The sequence below is a fragment of the Salvia splendens genome, chromosome 14, assembly GCF_004379255.2.
Source record: "Salvia splendens isolate huo1 chromosome 14, SspV2, whole genome shotgun sequence".
NCBI classification, from domain to species: domain Eukaryota; kingdom Viridiplantae; phylum Streptophyta; class Magnoliopsida; order Lamiales; family Lamiaceae; genus Salvia; species Salvia splendens.
Window position 1 is genome coordinate 26,885,607 of NC_056045.1, and position 16,199 is coordinate 26,901,805.

Below are 16,199 nucleotides of genomic sequence, written 5' to 3' on the forward strand. Positions count from 1 at the left end.
TCATTTTAAGGGACCAAAGAAAAGTTTTCATTTATTACCATTTTCTTGTAGGTAAGCACAAGTATGATTTCTACATTTTCTTTACTGGAGAAAGCATCCAAAACTGGAAATAAATTTAACCTCGCAAATAAAATTTAAATAAGTTTTTTGGAATGCGATGTAATTAATCAAGATACTCCTAATTAAGTACTACTCCAGTATGTTAGAAAGTAAAAATGTAAATTGATTTGGTGGTGACAAATTACAGCTAGATAGTCATATATATATATGGATGTAAAATTTGTTATAAAGTGTACATGTAATTTTAACTAATTTAATTATTTATGAGTGGTACTATTTGATTAGTAGATGTAAAAGATCAAATTAGAGGCTATTATTGAACACAATATATAGTGCGTCGGGCAAGCTGGTTTGGTCTTATATGCTGGCATAATTCTTGACGTGGAGAAAACCCCAATTTACCTACACATTAAAATTAATTTTACTCATCATTAGTTGAGATATAATAATATTTTATTCTATTACATATTCAAGGGAGAAAAAAGACTCTTTTTATTTTGCTTTCAATTGATTTGGATTCTAGTCACTTAATGATATATTGAAGTTACAAAGAAATGAATAAAGAAACCCTAATTAATGATTTTTACTATGTATTGGTTTAGACATTAAAACTTTAAAACGCAAAGAGATCACATGATATTCGATAAATACTTTTGCTAGTTAATTCATCACATTTTGATTAATCAGTTGGTGAAAAGAAATTTGTGCGCCGGAAATTAATGAATTGAGCGAAATATAAGTTAATTTGACGATGAATCTGGATAGAAGGGATTAAATTTGATTTTTGTACTTTTTAGGATTATCTGTTCGCCAAAAAGGGACACCACGTAATGCACAGAGCCAAATTTGACTTTGCGTATTAACAATGGATCACAACCTTTTGGATAAGACATCGTTCTTTCATCTACAAATAGATCAAGAGTTCGAGTCACGACAACTGTTAAGCATGGGTGGTAAAGCCTTAAACCCAAATGGATTGGTGAGTGACACATCGGATTGAGCATGCGTGGGTCCCATCGAGTTAGGGGGGTCTACCAAAAAACACAACCAAATTTGATCGTGGGAAAAACAATGCACATATTGCCCAAATTAGGTTAAATGTGGTAAGAAAAAAGGAAGAAGCAATATTATGTGTTGTGATCAAATAAATTATCACCACTCTTTAATTTGAGTCTTGAACAACTGTAAAGAATAATACTCCTACTACAATTGAGTTGGTTTTCACCACTCATTTAGTTTGCATTTCAAATTAATGAAATATGCATTTCCCACTTGCTAATCTCTATATAAACAACTCGATTTTTGTAAAACATATACATATTCTCAACTTGGTTAGTCTTTACTTTTAAGTTAAGAACAAAGAGATTAGTTTGTGTATATTAATTCACATTAAAATCCAAGATGAGTTACTTGGATTTCATCTTCGGCCTTCTTGGTATAACATCTCATTTTTTGTTATTATTATTATTATTATTATTATTATTATTATTATTATTATTATTAAATTCTTGTATAGTTTTTTCATGTGAAATGCATGTTTCCCATTTCATGCTACATTGTTATCTCAAGTAAGACAAAAAGATTATAAATGTAGCAAAAAAGCAAGTTGTTACTTGTTACGTACACAACAAATTTTCAATGTAAAATACCCATGTTAGCATTCACAATTTACTTTTATATATAGTACTTCACTTTTCATTACAATAAAAAATAATTTATTTTTTGCAGGCAACTTCGTCTCCTTAATGGTGTTCCTCGCACCAGTGTAAGTCTTCACTAGCTATAGATAATACTAGTATTATTTGTGACTAATAAAATATTTTTTCTAAGATCAAGGTATAATGGTAAATATTTTGATGCAGACCAACATTTATTCAAATATGCAAGAAAAAATCAACAGAAGGATTCCAATCAGTGCTATATGTTGTTGGATTGTTCAGTGCAATGTTGTGGATATACTATGCTATGCTCAAAACAGACACCACTCTCCTCATCACAATCAACTCCGTTGGTTGTTTCGTTCACACGGCTTACATCTCTTTTTATCTTTGTTACGCCCCCAAATCGGCTAGGGTACGTACGGAGTACTCCCCACCCTCCCTCCCTCCCAACTTAAAATTCTCGCTTTACTATTTTTATTAATTGAGTCTCGCATTCCACTAACTCACTGTTGGTGCAGCTACAACCGGGATGCTAATCCTTCTGCCAAAGGTCGTTGGCATAAGTCTAATCGTTGTGCTGACTTACTTTCTCGCAAACGGTTCCACACGTGTCAACATTGTAGGATGGATCTGCCTCATTTTCGCCTTGTGCATCTTTGTTGCGCCTTTATTTATCTTGGTCAGTATTTATTTCGAAATCAATAGGAAATATTATGAATTTTTTTTGATCAATTATAGTTACATTTAATTTTATTTTGTGACTTTGATGTTGTGACTTTGAGTGCACTAGTTTGCCCAGAAATTGTTCCGACTCTTCCACAGCTCGTTCGCCGGGACAATTTCGACCTTCAAAATGAGATCCACATCGCCAATAATTCTACCTGAAAATTACATACATTTTCATCAAATCCTTCTTGGAATTAATTAACTTATATATATTCAACTATGTTACATCTTCCTAAATTAGTCAGTTTGGGTTGTATCATTTTAATTTGACTTCTAGTGTAACATAGTATATATTTATGCACCTTAAATTAGTATATATGAATATTTAATGTGTGTTCTTGAATCTTGCTATAAGACTGAAAATTCGAGAGTACCATGCACGGGGCAAGCATGGATGGTGTTTAAGTTCCAATCTTGTTCGATCTAAGCTTAGAATGTTTACGATGAAAGCTTGGTTGAAACAGAAAATATGTCTGAACTCGAGTAAGAGCTTGATGGACACTGATTTCTCTTTTTGGTCACTTACTTTGTTCTTTGTTGCTACAATTTCAAATTTAAGTTCTAGAGTGTTATTTAGGTTTTTGTTCGCAACTAGTTAATATTCGATGGTTGAAAAATTCCTCTATTTATAGTCATCACACTGAAATAGTGATGTTAGAGGAGCACTTATCGAACTTTGACACGTGGAATTGAGGTTCTTCTTCTTTGAATTCATACATAGACTTGTTCATCTGTCGTTCTCAAAGTCAGTGGTCTCGTACAATATCTTTGTATGTCAGGGCACATAAGATCTCATTTGTAACCCACAAATTAAAGATAACGGCATAAATGTTGGTTGCATAGATCCTTGGTGTTTAGACATCAACTTTCTTCATGCTTATTGTCTAGGAGTTATGTCTTTGATTGAATAAAATGTATTTTAGCTATAGGATTTATTGCTAAAAAGGGCAAGATAAGTAAGCAACATATAAATGAAATGAAAAAAAAGTGGCTGTACTAGTTACTCCTATTATATATATGTAGGTTATCCACTTGTCCCAATTCTTGTCTTGAGTGAGCAAATGTGGATGCAAGCTCAGAAAATATAGCATACTCCAGCAGAATCTGAAGATGAAGATGAAGATTCTGTTTAGTGTTGAATGACAAGAAAGTAGAAATAATTCAACTTGATCATGGGCCCACCATATCTATATGTTTGAGGCAGCTCTTCTTTTTTCAGTTCAATAGGCAACTTTTACCAAAGGAGAATGCAGATCAACATTTGGCTTCATTTGCCTCATCGAATTAAATCAGTTTTTATCATTATTTTTTTAAACCAGAGTAAACTATTAGTTGTATTAGTATTGAAACAAAATCAAATATAGTAGATCTTCCAAAAATTTGTATGAAAAGTGGACTTTCATTAAAAATAAAAGTAGAAAAATCGGAATACACTAAGAATAATAAACCATTTTTTTCAAAAAATACAAACCAAACCATATTTTACAAATTGCAAACAAATTAATCCGCACATATAGGTTTAATATACTGTGTAAATCTAATTGTGAAAAGCCCAATAATGAAATGGAGTTTACCAAAATCCAACTGGGCATTTGGATTTGGTCCTTAAATCCAAAAGCAGCGACTATGCCCAAACAAGAAATTAATTGGACTGGAAACTCTGTTTACAATATATAAGCCCAATTATATGCGCATCAGATTACTTAGAGCATCTCCAAGGGGAAAGGTGAGTTGAGAAGGTACATTTCTCATTTACCTTCTCAAAAAGAGAATTATACATTCTTAAAAAGTAATGGACTACAGGAGAAGAAGGTAAACTAAAAAGGAAAATAAAAATAACTAACTTTTTACCTTTTGTTCCAAGAATATGTAAAGATATATTCTCAAAATGAAAGAAGGTATAATACTTCTCCAAATACCTTTTCTAATAAAGCATGAAATTTTATCAAGAAAAGGTAAATATGGTACTCCCTCCATCCCGGCTAAGATGATACATTCCTTGGTTGGCATGAAATTTTAAGAGTTATTAGTTAAAGTGTTTAGTTGGAGAGAAGGAAAGGTGGTGAAAATATTAAAATAGAGAGAGAAAGAAAGATGAATATTTTAGTAGGAGTGAAAAAAAGTTGTTGGGTGTATTAATTGGAGAGATAAAGTTTCCAAAAAGGAAATATGTCATTTTAGTTGTTTTGATAAGATAGTTCAAATTTTTAAAATGAGAAAGATGGTTCAAATTTTTTTTTTGATAAGTGAGAGTTTTATGAAGATGTTTTGTTTAGAGTCAAAACCTTTTAAAGTTTGAAAGTAAAGACTTTTGACTTTTGAAGAAAAACTGTGAGTTTGAAGAAAATGTTTGTTTTGAAAGTAGATGCGAAATGTGAAAGCGTTGTGTTTCGGGAAGTGATATGTTATGTATTATATTTGTTATTTGAAGTAGGAATGACTTTAAATGTGATATTTGTTGATCTATGAGATGATGAAATGAGTTGTGAACTTAGAGTACCTAAAATATGAGCCTAGTTGACCGCGCGAATCGTAGTTTTAAGTTGAAATAATCTATCACTTTCCCGAGTGACGAAAACGAACGAGAATCTGAAAGTTGGGGTGAACCCCTAATTTGTCAAGGCACGACGAGACAAAGAGATCGAGAGTGCGAATGGAGGCCGATGGACCATATAACTTTTCTTAGAATTGCGTGAAACTTTGGAGCAAGCTAGGTGCGAACTATTCGAAGGACGTAAGCAAATTTCGAGATGAAATTTTTGTTAAGATAAGTAGATTGTAACACCCCGATTTTTTTTATCGTAGTGACATCTTTTGAGCTTCTAGAAAATTTTTCGGCTTTATTTTGTTTGTCGAGAGAAGAAATATCATTTTTGGACCTATAACAATTATTCTTTTCTACTCCCAAATTATTAATTTTTTCAAGCCCAATTCATTTTTAGAGAATCCAATACGAGACCAACCGTACAAAATCCCAAAGAAAATTAATCGAGAGCAGAGCTAGGGAGAGGAGAGAGATGACGTGAGATGATGACGGAGAATTTCACCAAGGCAGCGACGGCAGAGGCGGCGCTGCACCACCGTGAAAAGTACAGCAGCGACGGACAACAGCCGTGTGCGACCGTTCAGCGACGAGCTTGGAGGCAGCGGCGACAGAGAGACCGGGATGGGCGGCGGCAGGTTGCAGCGCTGGCTAGACTCAGAGCAGGAGCGGCTGTTCGGTAATTCCGGGCGGTTTCGGAACAAGGAGACGGCAGCGGCGGCGAATTGACACGGAGAGAGAGCGAACAACGACGAACAGCGGGAGCTCCTGCTGCGCCGCGACATTGACGGCGCTGCAGAGCTGGGAAAAAGGATGAAGAAGATGGAGGAATTGAGAGAAGGAGGGAAGCGAACTCTCTTTTAATTTTGGAACGGAGATGTCGACAGAATAATAGAGAGGGGGAGATGAGGTTGTACGCAATTTGAGAGAGATGGGAGACGGAGGGAGGCGCCGCTGGGTTTTGTCCCCAATTAGGAAATTCTCAAATGTGAAGTTTTGGAGAAGAGGGAATTACTATGGGAAGATGTGGACTTAAAGATTTGGACCTTTTTAATTAATTTCCTTGGGCCAATCTATTGGGCTAAGTCCCATTTAAGATAGAGTATTGTTTTATTTGGGCCTGGTTAAATTATTGAATTGGGCCTCTCTTAAGAAAAGTAATTCTGGGCCAAGGAGTATTTTGAATTGGGCCTTATTTATTTAATTCTTTGGGCCTAATGCATTAATTAAAATATTTGGGCTTACGGTTTTGATAAGGAGTTGGAATTGATTTGGGTTGAGACAAATTAATAGAATGGAATATTGGGCCGGAGTACTTTAAATCAATGGGTGACTTCACACACGCTTTTCGAGGACAGAATGAAACACAAGTTAAAGCTTTAAACAAACGAGGTGGGCTTTCTATCCTACATTATTGTGTAGGCTTACTTTTAAATTTACGCAATGACTCAACTTATTTTAACACAAGAAATTCTTGCAAGTATACGAGGCTAGTGTAACACAAAGCAAGCAAGAGTATCGTATCCCACAGAGACAAAATGTATAAACTCAAGTACCAAGGACCAAGCAACCAACAAGCTCATCTTCAACTCATGACAACATGATTGAAGAAGTTTTGACACGTAGTGGTCGTTGAAATTGTACCTCTTTTTAAGTATTTTCGTTGTAATTTTTTTAAAAATTAAGTAATGTATGTTTGTTGCTAATTCTTTAATTTAGAGTCTAATTTTACTATTTATAATGTGTAACATAAAAAAATAATATTAAAATTGAAATGAAAAATGGATAATATATAGGACACCCACTAGGGTCAAACCATTGTAGAAAGAAGGGACATGCTGATGTGTCAACCACTAGGGCTCCCACTAAAGTATCCATTATGGATGCTCTAAGACATTATTTTTTATCTCGTCACAACCTCATTTTTTCATGTCACATTAGCAAACGTTATTTGTCCACAATGCTCACAATAAGGTCATTCTCATATGCAACCTCATTTTTAACAATAATTGAATTTATTTTTTATAAATCAATTTTTAGTACTATAATTTATATTTTTGTTTTAATATAGAAAAGTGGTAAAAATGCAATGTACTTAAAAAACAATCTCAAATTACTTCATTAACAGGATTATATCGGATACTAAGTAATTCCACTAAATTGCAAATGTTTTTTATAAACATTTTCAAAAAAATAAAGGTTGCGTAGTGTTTTTTAATAATTAATTTTTTTAAAATCCTACATTATTTTATATTGAGAATTAAATAAATTGAGTATTCAAATTATATATCATACCGTATATTTTGTGGTCACATCAATCAAATTAGTTTCTCTTATAAAATCCCCAAAACTGTGCAACCAGTTAGCCAAACTGTTCCCTTGAATCACCGAAATTTCGGTTGCAAATTTCGACATTATCCTTTAAATTCTTCCACGTCTTTCTCCACTATCCACAAATTAATCATCAGTCATCCATACTGACATTTCATGTGACTGTCACATTTTTATGGACTATTTTTATACTCAATTCTTCAACGATAAATACGTATAACCTTATTTTTGCCTTTTAATTTATCTACAAAAAACGTACATTTCTATTTATGAAAACTTTATAACCATTTTTTCACTTTTTATATTTTATTTTATAAACTATACATTAAAATTCATGTTATCTAAAAATAATATTCTTTTTTTGTAAATGGAAGAAAATAAAGCAACATCAATTGTACATAAATTTGTTATGGATAATTTCAATATGAGCTATAAATTTGTTATTTGATGGAAAAGTTATTGACTTGCAAGGTGCAAATAATACAAGATCAATGAATCTAGAGCTCTATGCATACCACATCTTATCGCTTGCATTATTTGATTTTAATTAATTTTTGAATGATTTACTCAATTTATTTAGAAATCACAGTAACATAATCTATTCATATACTACAAATAACATAGTACACAGTACCTATTTTAATTACTTTTGTCCACAAATAAACGCTACATTTTGTCATTTTTACACGTCCACTAATAAAAGTCTTATATACTAATACTACTTTTTAAAACTGGAATATTTTCAATTAATTCACATTTTGTTATAGAAGATGAACCCACGTGTACTTCTCATTTTTTACATAAATGCAAAATTATAACATTATCATTATTGTGAATTTGTGATCATGTTACAATATTATCATTATTGGAGATTAATCAACAACTGTCACTCCCATCTAAATTTTCAATACCATTCCATCTTCCGAAAAAACTAATCCATCTCGAATCAATCAAAACCCCATTTACATTTTTTTCACGAAAAAAAAGAGTTTTTTCTTAAACCAAAATCATAACTGAACTAGTAGTATTTGATCTGCCTCTACTCTGTATATACATCTCTCATATATTCACGAGCACCTAACGGAGGAGACGGAGAGGGCGTAACGGAACGTGTTAGCATACTGGAAAGAGAGTGTCCTGCCGTTACGGAGCGCCTTCCCGTCGTTAATCAAGCAGTCGTCAAAGCGGAGCCGCTTGAAGACATGAGGGTTCACGACGCGGGCGGAGCTGAACCAGCCGCAGCTGACGTGGATGGCCGAGATGTCGCAGCCGGAGACGCAGGTGTTGCTGATCTCCACCGTGTACACCGGAATCCCGTTCGGCAGCGCCTCCGTCGCGCCTTGGATGATCATTATGTCCGATTTCGAGCACTGGTCGCTCCATATCCTGTTTGGCTCCACCGCTCCCTTTTCTCTCTCACGTCCCTTTCCTGTACAAACAAACACAAACAAGAATCACTTTAAAGTGCCACATTTTGACTCATTAAATGTTTCTTTTTTTTAGTCTCTATATGAATATGAATATGACAAAACTCAAGCCACAGAAAACACCCTTTCCCCAAGCTACCAAATCTTCTAACTTGGTGTCTACGCGAAGAGAGATTGTGTTGTGAGTCTTCACTGAAATGTCGCTGTTGATGGTGGAGAAAAGGACCAAAATGAATTCTTGGGAAGACATGCCAGTGGGAATGAGAAAGGGACTTTTCAATCAATAAAGGTGTGCATAGAGAAAAGAGCTATCTCCTTAATTCAATGTTAAATGGAGCACAGATGAGTCTCTTTGCTATTTCAAGACCCGAACTTTACATTCCCCCATTAAATTCAAGAACAGCTGCACACGTGCAAGAGCAAGTAAATTCTCTATCACACATTCATAATCACACCAACCCTAAATAATTAATTGACTAACATAATTACAAGATGGTATTATTGCACAAGAATTATGTTAAGTAAAAACCAGCTAGTAGCTGTACCCTACAACTAGGGTGGTAGGCTAATTAAAGGGAAATTGGGTTGGGAAAAACGACACGTAGGGTAAAAGGGGACAAAACCGTACGCGACCACTGAGAGAGAAAGAGGTGGCTAAGGCTGTGCGCACAGTGGGGGCAGAACTCTCAGTGTGTGTTTTTGCATGTAAACATAAATATTCAAGGCTAGTAATGCATAAAAGCAGAAACCATGGCAGAGTATGCATACATGCACATATGCCGAGCATATTGTGTGTGTTATCATATCACAATAATATTCACAAAGCGCAGAGCAGCACCATCCAATATACCCACTGGTTATACCAGATCCTCACCCCCTTTCTACCTTTTTCTACTTTTCCCCCTTTCTATCTCTTCCTGCATAATCCAAATTCCATTTATTGCAGGAGCTCCCACTACAAGAGTACGATTTTCTCGTAAATACAATTAGGGAAGAATAACTCGAATTACCATTGTTTAGCAGCTTGCGATGAGAGAGAGAGACAATCTGGTGGTTATTCCCGGTGATTGAGGTTGAGCTCTTGATCTTCGTCTCCGATAAAACTGGCCATAACTTCATGATTTTTTTATCTGAACAAAGTAATTTTGAACTATTAATTTCGAATTTTAAATGCAAATGCAGACAAAAACAAAAATAAGCTCAAAACAGCAGAAGATTACACGTTTGGGGACCATATATGGCAATACTACCACATTTAGCAAAAACAAAACACCCAAACACGTCCTTGTTCGCTCAGAAATTCTTTTGTTTGAAATTTGAATAGTGTTACAGTTACAGGAAAATCGACCGAAACCGATCGTGGATAAAATTAAAATACGAGAACGAGACAATCAATGAAGTTCGGGAGAGCGTTGTGGCCGAAATTAACAATCACAAATTCCACCAACTCAAATTATTGATTTTTCAAATATTAAACTCGACTCGGAAACGCAGAAATACACGTTACAATACACAGTAAACAGACCTGTAGTGTAGATTCCAGTGAGTAGCAACACGGAAGTAACGGCAAACACCGCCGTAAATGAAGAAAGTCTCCGGCGCCACAATAATGGCGATGATGATTGGCGATTCATTTTTCTACGATTACCAAAGAGAAACACTACTGGTTTAGAAAGTAAATCATTTTTTCACGAACAAATGATAAAGTAGCAAAAATCCCCAATTCGTACCAAATGTATGAGACCAAAACACATTCAGATATATAAGCATGGCGACAGAGCATCGAGAGCAGAACGGAAGCACAAAATAGTGATTGCAGATCTGAGAAGGAAAAGACGAAGCAGTAATTGTGAATCGGCAGCTCAAAGTGGAAGCAGCAATTGTGAATCAGAAGGTAACTGTGTATGAAACTTTTATATTTCTGCCATTTCACCTTTGCTTTTAGAGTTTTTGGAGGAGAGAGCGACGAGTTTCAACAATCAGTTCCGAGAATCGTGCATGACTGTATACTCATATATTTAGAGCGGACGGTGTTCGTCCGTCCGTGCCGCTGGCAAGGACGAGCTCCGCCGTCGCTGTGCTCGCGCCGCTGGCACGGCGCTCCTCGATGCATCGAGCACCATGGAGAAGTGGTATGCAGCGACTGACCCCTTATACAAGTTGATGCTAAATGATATCATCGACAGTATGCGGCGCGATTTGGGGATGCCATCCCTGTCCGTGAGTGACGTCGGGACCGGCCAAGGGCACAACGGGACTGGCGGCAGGGACGACGAGGAGTGAGACGTGGGCCGCAATTGTCAAAGCTTGAGGTTGTTTTTTTTAACTATATATTTTTTTTAAATAATTATGTATATTTTTGTTTTAAATAAAGTGGTTGCATTTTCTCCGTACTCGTGTCGAAATTTTAATTCCGTAAATTGTTTAATTTGGTGAATTTGTGAATTTTTATTATTGTAGATGTCCGTCAGGATGTTCTTTGGAATGTCCGCCATTGTGCAGTGAGATGTCCTTATGACGTGGCAGAAAGTGTTTTTGGAAAGTCCGTCGGGATGTCCGCCGGGACATCCGTCCCACTGTGGATGCTCTCAGTGTAAAGAAGATGAAAAAGAGGGTGGAAGTATTATTTTTATAATCATTTTATTTAATGTGAGTTTACTATTTTGTTAATGAAAAATATAGCTACTAGCTAGATTGTGGTTTTGGAAAGATTATAGGGGTAGAGGCGTCATTTAGTTAAATTTTGATATAGCAAGAGGACACATAGTTGTTCTCGGGCATAAGAGTGGCAGATGACGCCTCTACCCCTATAATCCGTACCACGGTGGATGCTCTAAATTCCATATTAATTGTGCTGTAATCATTATAATAAACATACAATCTAAAATAAAATTCGAATTTATTAACAATAAATTCGTCTCTTTGTTTAATAAATTGGTAACAAATTTTAATTTTCGAATTCATACATTTTAACGGCTAGTTCATATTTTAAAGGGAATGGGAAGTAATCTAATCTCTTTTTCTTATGCTCTAATCCTTTTCTAATTGTGTTAATGTTTTTTCATGCAACAAACACTGCATAACATCATCTTTGCAAAAAAAAAATTATAAACATTTAAAACAATCCTAATTTATTTCTCTGAAAAAACATAAAGCAAGAAGAACCAACAAAGCTATCCAATAATTAAAGGCATCTATTATAAATTGACAAAACAAGATTTCACAAAAGAAAATTTAAACGAAACAGCGATGACAATTTTCTCAAATACTACTAAAAATTGTACTTCTGTTTTCCGAATTCGAATTCTAATTCGAATCCATAATAATAATAATAATCTAATTAATGTTGAAACACATTCCAACAAATTAAATGAATGTACAAAAAGGATGTTTAACTAACACCAGAACTGGATAGATGCCAAACGTAGAAGACGCATAATAATTGAAAAAAAACACTAAAGTGACAAAAAATGGATTATATATAACTAACTCATTTATTAGATTGTATACATTTCAATTGGGGCCTTGGGTGGTAGAGTTAAAGAATGAATTCATTATTTTTTTCATTATTGTTTTAATAAGAGACTATAGTAAGTAAAATTGTTAAATGAGTTTATAAATAGAATTCCTATAGGAGTATAAATTAAAGAAATGCCCTAATAATGATTTAAATCGTCAAATTTACATAAGTTTAGTCTATTTCTATTAATATTGAAAATAGAATATTAAATCACATAGTTTTATTAATTCTCAATTACTCATATAAGGGATAGACAGTTAACCCCTTAAGGGACAGAACATGTTACATATGACCAAATTTGGTAGTAATTGAAATTGCTACTGTCCCAAAATTTAAAAATAGTTTGATATATTAATTGTTTGCAATCAACCAATAGACCTGTAAAGCATTTTAGCTAGACATATTTTCATATTCAATAACACCCACCCAAATGATTATGAATTTATGATTCTTTCATTTATACATAATATGCATTATAATTTAATCTGAGAACTGCATGCTTCTTTTCAATCATCAACATGTTCACTAGTTTAACAATTTAGCAATAACAATAATCTCAACAAATGAAAGTATGATCGTCTCTCAATAAATAAAAACAGTATTGTAGAAGAAAAAAACAAAGAGGAGGTACAACTTTTGTGCAGTATTCTTTAGATATTCCATTTACATCCAAAAAACAAGAAATTGATCCCCAAATGTCACCTCTCACAAAATCAGCTAAAAATCCTCAATATCTCAAAAAAACTAATCCTTCTTGAACTAAACAAAATCCCATTTACAATTCTCACAAAAAAAAACCCAGTTTCTCAATATATATCAGCAGCTAACGGAGGAGACGGAGAGGGCGTAACGGAAGGTGTTGGCGTACTGAAAAGAGAGGGTCTTGCCGTTACGGAGCGGCTTCCCGTCGTTAAGTAAGCAGTCGTCGAAACGGAGCCGTTTGAAGACGTGCGGGTTGACGAGGCGGGCGGAGCTGAACCAGCCGCAGCTGACGTGGATGGCGGAGATGTCGCAGCCGGAGACGCAGGTGTTGCTGATCTCCACCGTGTACGTCGGAATCCCGTTCGGCAGCGGCGGCGTCGCGCCTTGGATTATCATTATGTCCGATTTCGAGCATTTGTCGCTCCAAATCCTGTTTGGCTCCACGCCATTTTCTCTCTCCTCTCCTGCAACGAAACATACAAATGAGAATCAACAATTTACACTTTCAATGCTTCCTTTTTAGTGAGACTAATCTGAAATTTTACCAGTATTCAGCAGCTTGCGATGAGTGATCAGAGATATAATCGTTTCCTCGCCATTGATTGAGGTTGAGGTTGAGGTTGAGCTATTCTTCTTCTCTGATACAAATCCAAAAATCAACTCGCTAATCTTAAAATAAAATGGCAAATCAGTAAATCGCGCACACAGACACGCACCTGTGGTGAAAATACCAATGATTAGAAGCAACGATGTGACGGCAAACAATTTCGATAACGATTCGCGATTCATTTTTTCTATGATCGCACTGAGTCGGCCGAGTTAGGGCGAGACGACTCGGAGCTAGCTAGAACCTAAATAGTCTATAGCTTAGCAGCAGCAGGGAGCTAGCAAATCACCGCCAAAGAGAGAAACTGCAAAATATGCACGGACGGAAACCTACTTCAGCTTTACAGATATGCTTCGATTAATCTTTGACCGGAAAAAAATCGCAGAAGAAAGGTGTGATATGACTTGATTTCACAACTAATAAAACGATTTCACAGGCCAGAAATCTCTCATGCACACGAATAAATCCAAATCGAAAAGATGAATGAGATTTTTTGTTTGTTCAAAGCTTCAATTAATAATCAATGTACTTACTGGAAAAGCATAGTCTAGCTAGAGTTTTGACTTTGAAACATCACGTAGCATGAAGAAGAAGGAGAAATCCGAACGAAATCGATTGAAATTTCTCAAAAATTGAAGCTCAATAAAGGAAAGTTTCGCGACACTGCTTTTATGATAATCCCGGGAAAAGAGCCCCACAGCCGAATTTTTGAGGCTCCGATTCCCGATTAAAAACAAAATAGGGGCTGAGAAAGTAAAATATCTTTCATAAAAGCGTTGATAAAGTAACAAAAATCCCCAATTCCTACCAAATGCGTGAAATAAAAAACACACATACACTGTGCATATATATGAGGATTGCGACAGAACGGAAGCACGAAATAGAGTGAGACAGAGAAGGAGAAGCAGAAAATTGCGATTCAGCAGCTCTGGTGTCTGTCTTTTTACCTTTGATTTTGGAGTTTTTCGGAGAGAGACGAATGTGAACAATCAGTTCCGAGATGCGTGCATGATTGTATGTATTCATGTGTGTATATATATATATGAGAAAGAGAGAGGGGTTGTAGAGAGAGAAAAAGAAGTGGTGGAATGGTAGGGTTTGGGGGTTGAAGGAAAGGGTGAAAAAAGGTTGTTAAAAGAAGGAAAGTTTTAACTGCGGTAAAGAGGGTGTTGGTGTGCACGTGGTGCTCATTAACTTTTACCGCCTGTCATTATCGCTCATCTTTTGATTTTGATTGTAACTAATTATCATTCACCCATGTTAATTCATTCATGCGAAGATGCTTTATCAATTATTTTTGGAAATAAACACAGATATTCATAAATATAACATAAATAAACACAAAAAATGACCTAATTTAATATGGGAAGCCAAGATTTTTAATAATTTGGTAAAAGCAGAGATATTTGGTAACAGAGAAAATCACTATAAATTAATGCAAAAAAATGGATTATTCTAATTTTAACCGCACAAGAAAATATATATCTTTGAGGAAATATATATACCAAGGAAACAAATTATGAATATGAAAAAAAGGCCTCATTTTCTTCCTTTTAGGCTCCAGATTTAACATTTTTTTTTATATTTGGCATTTCCTTTTTCTAATGGTATATTTCAATTTTTATTGACAAGCTGGGTTGATATTGGACATATATCTCATAATTATTAGCATAAATATGAACTTTTTTAAAAAAAATTGCCGAAACTTTTTTAAAGATTTCACTTCATTTTTTTACATAATCTATTACTGTATAAAAGGTTTTGAGCCTCTAGTATAACCATTTTTTAAAATCATTTTGTAATTTTAGTAGCAGTAACAAATCTTATAATTTATATAGTAATAAATTCATATATTTTTCAAGGTAATTATCACAACAATATAATTTATAAATTGTAAAGAAACTTCCACACTACATTATTTATTTAAATTTATTTTAAAAAAATCGTCAATTATCCATTTTGAATGAAACTATGAGAGTGGTCTGAGTTTATCAATTTTAGTTCAAAAAAAGGTAAATAATTTTTTAATAGTTGATTTATATTTTGAATTTTATACTTTTTAATCTAAAACATACTACTACTACAATTTTATAAACCCTTTATTATTTTATTTATTTAATTGATACTTTTAATTTTGTACTAAGAAAATTCAGTGAGTCATGCACACTAGGATTGGTACTATGTTTTTGAAAAACAAGTACATATATCAATTGTTTGGAACATACCCAAGTTCACGAAATGAAATATTGGCCCATTATGTTATTTAAGGTGGAGACAATCATACAAATACAACTGGACACAATCATACAAATACAATAGCAACTTTCAAATTCATATTAGTATTTTAAAACGAATATATATTTCACAAGTAGGATTTTATTATTCCAAATCTTGTAAACTCAACTTAATTGAACACCAAATAGCCAAAACTTGTATACTTAGTTCAAAGTAAACTCAACTTATCGAACAGAGAACACAATGTAGAAGCGGAACATACATACTTATCAGTATAATCAAGTATTGGAAGTGTTTACAATGGACAAAAAGACACCGGGCGTAAGATTATAAGAAGTTCTACAATATAACGAAATCAGAAAATAAAAACCGAGCAACCAATCTGCTT

General features: G+C 34.4%; 3 protein-coding genes across 6 annotated transcripts; 1 reads left to right on the forward strand and 2 right to left on the reverse strand.

Annotated features, from left to right (window-relative positions):
- The first annotated feature begins 1,403 nt into the window (after window positions 1–1,403).
- On the forward strand, window positions 1,404–2,776 carry LOC121765000 (bidirectional sugar transporter SWEET12-like). Its single transcript, XM_042161029.1, has 4 exons — window positions 1,404–1,495; window positions 1,789–1,825; window positions 1,923–2,133; window positions 2,240–2,776. The coding sequence occupies exons 1-4, from the start codon at window positions 1,462–1,464 to the stop codon at window positions 2,255–2,257; spliced, it is 300 nt and encodes a 99-aa protein (XP_042016963.1). The 5' UTR covers window positions 1,404–1,461; the 3' UTR covers window positions 2,258–2,776.
- Window positions 2,777–8,265: 5,489 nt separating this feature from the next.
- On the reverse strand, window positions 8,266–10,857 carry LOC121764818 (TPD1 protein homolog 1-like). 4 transcript variants are annotated; one of them, XM_042160850.1, is made up of 5 exons: window positions 10,681–10,704; window positions 10,478–10,568; window positions 10,273–10,385; window positions 9,758–9,877; window positions 8,266–8,749 (listed from the first exon to the last, which is right to left on the reverse strand). In XM_042160850.1, the coding sequence occupies exons 3-5, from the start codon at window positions 10,379–10,381 to the stop codon at window positions 8,388–8,390; spliced, it is 591 nt and encodes a 196-aa protein (XP_042016784.1). In that variant the 5' UTR covers window positions 10,382–10,385; window positions 10,478–10,568; window positions 10,681–10,704; the 3' UTR covers window positions 8,266–8,387. The 4 variants fall into 4 exon arrangements, with proteins under 4 accessions (XP_042016784.1, XP_042016782.1, XP_042016783.1 ...); XM_042160848.1 differs by having other exon boundaries at window positions 10,478–10,857; XM_042160849.1 differs by having other exon boundaries at window positions 10,273–10,857.
- A 2,002-nt stretch (window positions 10,858–12,859) lies between these two features.
- Window positions 12,860–14,589, reverse strand: LOC121764857 (TPD1 protein homolog 1-like). Its single transcript, XM_042160881.1, has 4 exons — window positions 14,524–14,589; window positions 13,686–13,880; window positions 13,515–13,607; window positions 12,860–13,433 (listed from the first exon to the last, which is right to left on the reverse strand). The coding sequence occupies exons 2-4, from the start codon at window positions 13,756–13,758 to the stop codon at window positions 13,084–13,086; spliced, it is 516 nt and encodes a 171-aa protein (XP_042016815.1). The 5' UTR covers window positions 13,759–13,880; window positions 14,524–14,589; the 3' UTR covers window positions 12,860–13,083.
- Between the last annotated feature and the right edge of the window lie 1,610 nt (window positions 14,590–16,199).